At 39.4% G+C, this 7,706-nt stretch overlaps 1 protein-coding gene across 1 annotated transcript; it reads left to right on the top strand.

Moving 5' to 3' along the window:
* The first annotated feature begins 656 nt into the window (after positions 1 to 656).
* On the top strand, positions 657 to 3,619 carry LOC131317074 (MDIS1-interacting receptor like kinase 2-like). Its single transcript, XM_058346656.1, has 5 exons — positions 657 to 679; positions 779 to 842; positions 951 to 2,513; positions 2,598 to 3,045; positions 3,171 to 3,619. Exons 1-5 carry the CDS (start codon positions 657 to 659, stop codon positions 3,542 to 3,544), a joined length of 2,472 nt encoding a protein of 823 aa, XP_058202639.1. The 3' UTR covers positions 3,545 to 3,619.
* The last annotated feature ends 4,087 nt before the right edge of the window (positions 3,620 to 7,706 follow it).

The raw sequence follows: 7,706 nt of genomic DNA, 5'->3' as shown, positions 1-7,706 counted from the left end.
AGCTCATCATCATTTACTGGACTACCAGCTGCAGCCAATTTTTGAGCCAAGTCTTGAATATTGTCAATATAGGCCTCTATGGTGGATGTTTTGGACAAATTATACAACTGATCTCTAAGTTCTTGAACATGAGTCTCAGATAAGAAGTTATATCTATTCGATAAGGATTCCCACACTTGGTGAGCAGTTCGAAGCCCTAAAACATAAGGTAGGGTTGCTTGGGACAGTGATGCAGAGAGACACGATTTAAGTTGCGAATCAATTAAACGCCAGAGAGAATATGCAGGATTCAGAGTAAGTTCACCTTCGGCATTACGAATTTGAGGTGCGGGAACGGCAATAGATCCATCGAGGTAACTATAGAAGCCATTTGCATCCATAACGTTCTCGACTTGAACTCGCCAAAGAGAATAATTGAAGCCATCCAACTTGATGTTGACAAGAGAGTGAAAATTCGACACAAGGAATGCTAACGCTGGAGGTAAGGAAACTGTTGTTGTAGTTGAAGTTGTACCTGCAGTCGAAGCCATGGAATCGAAGAAATTGTTGTAATTGATGAAGATTTCTGGAGGATTGAGTGGACTGTTGTCTCAGAATCGAAGGAATCGTTGTAATTGATGAAGATTTCTCAGGATCGAGTGGACTTTTGTCTCAGAATGGCTTTGATACCATATAGAAAGTAACAAGAAGTAGAGAGAGGAACTCAAGAACTAGTGAGAGAAAGAAGGAAGGGGAAATCTTTCTTTGTATTCTGTTTTCTCTGATCTCTCAATTACAGGGAACTGAGCATATATAGTGGTCTGGGATTGCACGATGATCCCATTCTGTTACAACACCAGCTGGCAAAACTAATACAAGAGTAAACACTACCTAAACCGTCTTAACCAACTAATCCTTTCTCTAACAAACCTAACTGACTGACTAACTGAACCATTAGTGTGCTTTGACAGCTTGAGCCGCGGTTATTTCCTGACCGCGGGTCAAGTCAGGCTAAAACCGGCCTGCTTAGCCTCCGAAGGCTACTCTTCCAGGGTACCTTGCTCAGTGGTCCCCTCCTGGCGGACATAGATAACAGCAGATTTTCTGGCCCAATTCCTCAGTCTTTGGGTAATTTGAGTAAGATAACTTTCCTACATCTTAACCTAAACGAATTCTCTGGCCAGATTCCTAAGAATTTCGGCACCTTGACCAAGTTAACTGATTTGAGCTTGTTTTCGAACTACTTATCCGGTCCAGTACCGGAAGAAATCGGAAATCTTTCATCATTGGTTGTTTTTCATCTAATTGATAACAACTTGAGTGGTCAATTACCTCCACAAGTGTGTCGAGGCGGAATGCTAGCGAATTTCACCGCGGGGTACAATAACTTCACCGGTCCGATCCCGGTGAGCCTCAAAAACTGCACATCCTTGTACAAAGTCCGGCTTGATTATAATCAACTAACCGGAAATCTTGATCAAGATTTCGGAGCGTACCCGAACCTGACGTATATCAACTTGAGCCACAACAATTTACAAGGGAAAATCTCACCCACATGGGGAGAATGCAGTAACTTGACACGGCTGAATCTTGGTGGGAATTCCATTGGAGGTGAAATCCCAATGGAGATCTCCCAATTGAACCAGCTAGTAGTGCTTGACCTTTCTTCCAATAAGATATCCGGGAGAATTCCGGCTCAAGTTGGACGATTGTCGAAACTATTGACGTTAAACTTGAGTGACAACCAAATTTCTGGTCAAATACCATTCGAAATCGGGGGACTGTCCAATTTGGCTTCTCTTGATCTCTCCATGAACATGCTAAATGGACCGATTCCGGGTCAAATTGGAGACATCTCGAGATTGCTGTTTCTAAGCCTGAGTAAAAATCAATTGAATGGGAGCATTCCCTATCAGATTGGTAATCTTGGAACTTTACAAATACTGCTTGATCTTGGTTCCAACTCACTCACCGGAGCGATTTCACCTCAACTCGGGACGCTGATTATCCTAGTAGCCTTAAACCTCTCCCACAACTCTCTCACCGGTTCTATACCGGATTCGTTTAGTGGAATGCTCAGCTTGTCAACCATCGATTTGTCGTACAATGAACTGGAGGGTCCTCTGCCTGACTCCAAGGTTTTCAATTCGTCTCCGTCCGAAGCGTTTTCCCATAACAAGAATCTTTGTGGTGATCCAAACCAAGGATTGACACCATGCAACAACTCAGTGTCTGGGGGCGGTAAGGAAAACGGAGGAAACTCGCGGTTGATCATTATCGCAGTTTCTCCCTCGTTAGGCTCGTTGTTTCTCTTGCTTCTGCTTGTTGGGGCTATCGCGCTTCACCGAAAAAGTAACCGCAAAAGCCAGAAAGAAGATGTGGTGAAGGGAGAAAACATCTTTTTGATCAAGAATTTCTGTGGAAGAATTGCGTTTGAAGATATCGTCCGCGCTACAGACAATTTCGACGATGCATACTGCATTGGACAGGGAGGATCGGCCAGAGTCTACAAAGTTAACTTACCAAGTGGGCAGGTATTTTTGGAAGTTTCTAATAAATTTTCTCTATCCTTCCTTTAGATTGATAACTATCTTATATTCTGTGTAAATCCTCAACAGGTAGTAGCAGTTAAAAAGCTATTCACGAATGAAGGCTCAGAGATTGGGGAGATCAAGAGTTTTGCGAATGAGGTAGCCACGCTGACAGAAATAAGGCACCGGAACATCGTGAAACTCTACGGCTTTTGTTACCACAAAAAGCACACTTTTTTGGTTTGCGAGTACATGGAGAGAGGAAGTTTGGCAGATGTTTTGAGGAGAGAGAGAGACGCCAAGGAGTTAGACTGGAGTAAGAGAGTGAACGTAGTTAAAGGGGTGGTTCACGCTTTATCTTACCTGCATCACAACTGCGTGCCTCCCATAATTCATCAGGACATATCGAGCAAGAATGTTCTGTTAGACTCGGAAATGGAGGCTCATGTCTCCGATTTTGGCACGGCAAGGTTTTTGAAGCCCGATTCTTCAAATTGGACCGCGGTTGCAGGCACGTTCGGATACATTGCTCCAGGTAACTTTAATTAGTGTTCAAAAGGCCATTCTTTATTTGCTTGGCCAGCTAGTTTGATTTGCAAGTGAGAACTAACATGTGACATTGTTGGTGTGTTTTTTTTTCCCCCCCCTTGGCATGGCCAGAATTATCGTACACAATGGCAGTGACAGAGAAATGCAACGTGTACAGCTTTGGTGTTTTGACACTTGAGATTTTGATGGGATCGCTTCCGGGAGAACTCAATTCAAACCTATACTCATCCGTTGACAACGAACGCATACAATTGGCAGATGTCTTGGATCCTCGTCTTCCGCCTCCTACTAGTCAGAAGCTACAAGATGAATTGGATTCCATTTTGAATCTAGCAGTCTGGTGCTTGCACGTCGATCCACATTCTAGGCCTACCATGTACGATGCATCTCATTTGTTTGAGATGAATGCCAGAGCTGGCAGAGTGAGTCCAAAGTTGGTTAAATCTGTTAGAAAGGGTGTTGATGAGCTGCCCATGCTCAGTTAGTAAGCTTGATATTTCTCTCTCTCGTTCTCTCTGTTAGGATTCCACCCAAGTGGGGTGGTGTGCGCAAAGCACATGATCACTTTCTACCTTATTTCTTAACGTGTATTTGGTTTTCTTGTCTATATATATGCATGTATAGAGCGTAGGGAACGGTGTGTGACATAATGTGAGGGAAAGGGTGAGGTGAGTGTGGGGGGTCGGTCTGTGACCTCCCGGAGAGGAACCGGCGTGTGGTTCCCGGAGAGTTTTTTCAGCTTTATGTATATTGTGTGAATATATATATGTATATTGTGTGGTTCTAGGCGTGTGGTTCCCGGGGCGGTTCAAGAGACACCAAAAAAAAACACATAAAAAAACACCTTATAGTTTCCGATCAAATTTTGATGATCCGAGCCACTCAATGTGAATAGAATGTGATTTTAAGGGTACCCGCGAGAAATCAACAAAAAAAAGACCGAACAGGGCTTGATCTGAGCAGTTTTTAGCTCAGATTTGATGAACAATTCAATTAAAAATTGCCCAAAACAAGCACTTCCAGGTAATTTTTTTGCCGATTTCACGCGAGCACCATTAAAATCACGCTCTACACACATTCAACGGCTCGGATCATAAAAATTTGATCTGGAACTATGAGATTGAGATTTGGAATGTTTTTTTAGATATTTTTTTGGGTGTCCCTTGAACTGCTCCGATACACACACACATGTATAAAAGGGAGTTTTTCTCTGAAATTACTGTGTGGGTTTGCATGTGTGCGTGTGGTCCCTCCGGTCCTAACAATCTCTTTCGGTCGTGTTATCAGGGTTAGAGTCAGGATTTTTGGGCAGTGGTGTCGAGTACCAAAAGCCATGATAATGTGCAGAGGACTTCGCGATGAAAGGAAAATGTTGTTATTTTAATTGTCTCAGGGGCTATTTTCCTACTATTAGTGGTGTCAAATACAATATGTAATAATATAATCGAAATCCTTAGGCATCTCCGACATCGTCTCACCTTATCAAAGCTCGTTGATGTATCCTTTGGCTCGTTGGTGTATCCATTAGGACTTCATCATGTATCGTAACCAATGACCCGGTGACTTGCAGAACTGTAGACGTTGTCGATGATTGTTGGAAAGAGGCGCGATATACAAATTCCAGTCTCTCATTTTTCTAGTGTACTTTAAAGATTGATTTCAGCTTCTACTTTGAAGATTGGTTTCAATTTGGAAATTGATCCATGATAGCCTGTGGAGGTGATATCACTCGAAGATCGTATTTATTTTTACCTGATTCTTGTTTTTAGTCGAATTGTGATCTTGAGAACTTCAACTTGAGATCCTCAATCCTTCCGAAATTCCGTACCTTAGTAACAAATTCATCATTCATGGTTGCATTTGTTAGCAAAATTTTCTGAATAGTCATCATGCATTGTGATTTTGCATCCGCTTCTTCTTAAACGAATGCCCCAAATTCGAACCACCCATTTTTTTGATGGACTAACACGCTGCAGTCCAATTGATTCAGTACAAATCAAGAGGATCAATTGTCCAAAACAAATTGGCAAAGAGTGGAGAGGTCTCGTGCTACTAACTGATGGAACTATTCTCGAAAAACATCACTCAAGTTGTCACATAGAGCCACTTTCTGGTTCTATCTTGATGCAGCTTTCTTTTTGTGTATTGTCATGGAGTGTGGGATATTTCAATTTAATTTGGGATCGAATAGGCCATACTATGTAGAAAACTTTATATCTATTCCGAAATTAATTGACAATAATTGAAGAGGCCATTCATGTTATTAAGTGTTATTTCATTTCAGACCCAAGCATCGTGAGACTGTACGCTAACTTATTCTACAAAAACTATTTTGTAAGACACTCACACACTCTCTCTCTCTCTCTCTCTCTCTCATATTAACTTTTTGGGAAAATGACCGGAAAGTGGTGTTGACCCAAATAATTTAGCAATTCATGGTGTGTAATTCACAAATCACCACTGTCATGACATTCCAAAAAGTATTCACCAACACAGGGTATGGAAACTTTAGTTTACAATTTTACCCTCATGTAACACTTCAAAAGCCCTAGCCACAAAATTTCAGCTTTTCTCTTCTCTCTCTCTGGAATGTCTGTACAGAGTTTCGACTTTCGAGCGAGTTCGCGCTTATGCGAGGGAGTTCCTACTTTCGTATACGGAGTATCTCTATAAAGCCACCGTCGACGACAACTCCAAGGACGACGGACTGGAGGAATATGGTCAGCACCCTTTGACTCACATAGGAAAAAACTCCCATATGAGTATTATCTTAGATACCCACACCTCTGCTGCGATTTCATTCGAATAAGAGCAAATAGATCCCACCAATCAATTGATCAACAAACTAATTCTATGTGCTAATTGTTTGAGGCCTCCAATTCTCCGATCTCAAATTCCTAGAATGGAAACAATGCACACTTGAATCGAATACGGGGTCGCGGAAAAATTAATTTTTTTTTATAAATTAGTGTTGTAATAGTCAATCATATGAGAAAAGATTCTTAAAAAAATATGATTTGGTTCATGTTAACCGAAAGATTGGTCTTTTCTAATACTAGACGTAATCTTCTATAATTAATAACTTGTTCTTTTAAATATCAGACAATGATGCAGTCTTTTATAATTAATAACTTGCTCTTTTAAATCTCAGACAATGACGTAGCCTTTTATAATTAATGGCTTGCTCTTTTAAACCTCAGACAATAGAAATAAAGTTCTCTTAGAAAATATGACTTGGTCCATGTTAATAAAAAGATTGATTTTTACTAATATTCGACGTATTCTTTTATAATTAATGACTTACTTTTTTAAATCTCAGACAATAGAAACAATGTTCTCTCAAAAAATATGATTTGGCCCATGTTAACAGAATGGTTGGTCTTTACTAATCCGCGGTGTAGTCTTTTATAATTAATGACTTTCTTTTTAATGCCTCAGACAATGGTTAATCATATGAAACAAGGTTTTCTCTGGAAAAAAAAAAAATGACTTGGTCATATTAATAAAATGATTGGTTCTTATTTTTACTCGACGTAATTCTTTATAATTAATGATTTGCCATAGAATTAATGGTCGTAAACATTAGTAGTGGTGACGTGGATTTGGATTAGTTTAGTAGTAGGGGTTTGCTTGAATTAGGGCTTGGATTATGAAGCCAGGCTTTGGATTAGAAAGAAAAGTCGTCCCCCTGTTTTGTATCGAATCCAAGACCAAACCCAAAACAAAACAAAAAACAGTTTCACAAACCCACAAACTCCTCATATCTATTTCCATATGCAATTCATCATTCATGGTTTGAAAGAGTACAATAACACCCCTGTGCAATTTGTGTCTTTGCGAAGTGTGCATATAACACCCAATTTCATCCATAATAATGTCAAGTGTGTGGCGGACGTGCATCAAAAGTTCGATATACCCTCATCTTCTCCCTTGATTCTTCTTCGTCTTTCTTAATCTAACCAATCCATCCCATGTACTAAAAATTAGATCTTAATCGTCGATGTTGTAGATTTTGACAAGTACTACATCCATACCAAAATTCAAGTTGATCAAAAAAATGAAAACCTCATGGTTAAATCGAATTTATTATGAAGGAAACTTTCAAATTTAAATTTATCATTCATCTTAACAAGAATTAAATTACCGAGTTATTGATATCTGATCAAATTGAAATTTTTTTTATTTATAGAGTTGGTCTACAATTTGATGCATAGAATATCTTCAGGGGGTGTTCGGACAAATAAGCCACTTTGGTTTATTTTTTGTCCTTATTCAAATTTTTTTCGTATCACTTGGCTTATTATCATTTTTTGGGGATTATTTCATCCTCACGTCAAGAGGAAGCTAAAAAGTAAAAAATTTTGACCGAAATCCAATTTTTTTTGAATAAAGAGGAAAAAAATCAATAAGCCAATTTTTTGGTCTTTATTCAAAAAAAATTGGATTTCGGTCAAAATTTTTTACTTTTTAGATTCCTCTTATCGTGAGGATGCAATAATCCCCAAAAAAAATAACAATAAGCCAAGTGATAAGAAAAAAATTTGAATAAGGACAAAAAATATGCCACTGTGGCTTATTTGTCCGAACACCCCCTCAGTCTGTCACTGATTTATTGATTTTTTTTCATTCAACTTCCCTACAATTGAT

Source organism: Rhododendron vialii, chromosome 2a, assembly GCF_030253575.1.
Source record: "Rhododendron vialii isolate Sample 1 chromosome 2a, ASM3025357v1".
In the NCBI taxonomy this organism is placed as follows: Eukaryota; Viridiplantae; Streptophyta; class Magnoliopsida; order Ericales; family Ericaceae; genus Rhododendron; species Rhododendron vialii.
Note: the sequence above shows the minus strand (reverse complement) of the source record. Positions and strands in the feature narration are given on the sequence as shown.

Coding starts and splice junctions, on each gene's coding strand:
- LOC131317074 (XM_058346656.1), top strand. CDS start 657: ATGGCTTTGATACCATATAGAAA. Junction 843..950: donor TTCTGTTACAACACCAGCTG/GCAAAACTAATA, acceptor GTGCTTTGACAG/CTTGAGCCGCGGTTATTTCC. Junction 2,514..2,597: donor TTAACTTACCAAGTGGGCAG/GTATTTTTGGAA, acceptor AATCCTCAACAG/GTAGTAGCAGTTAAAAAGCT.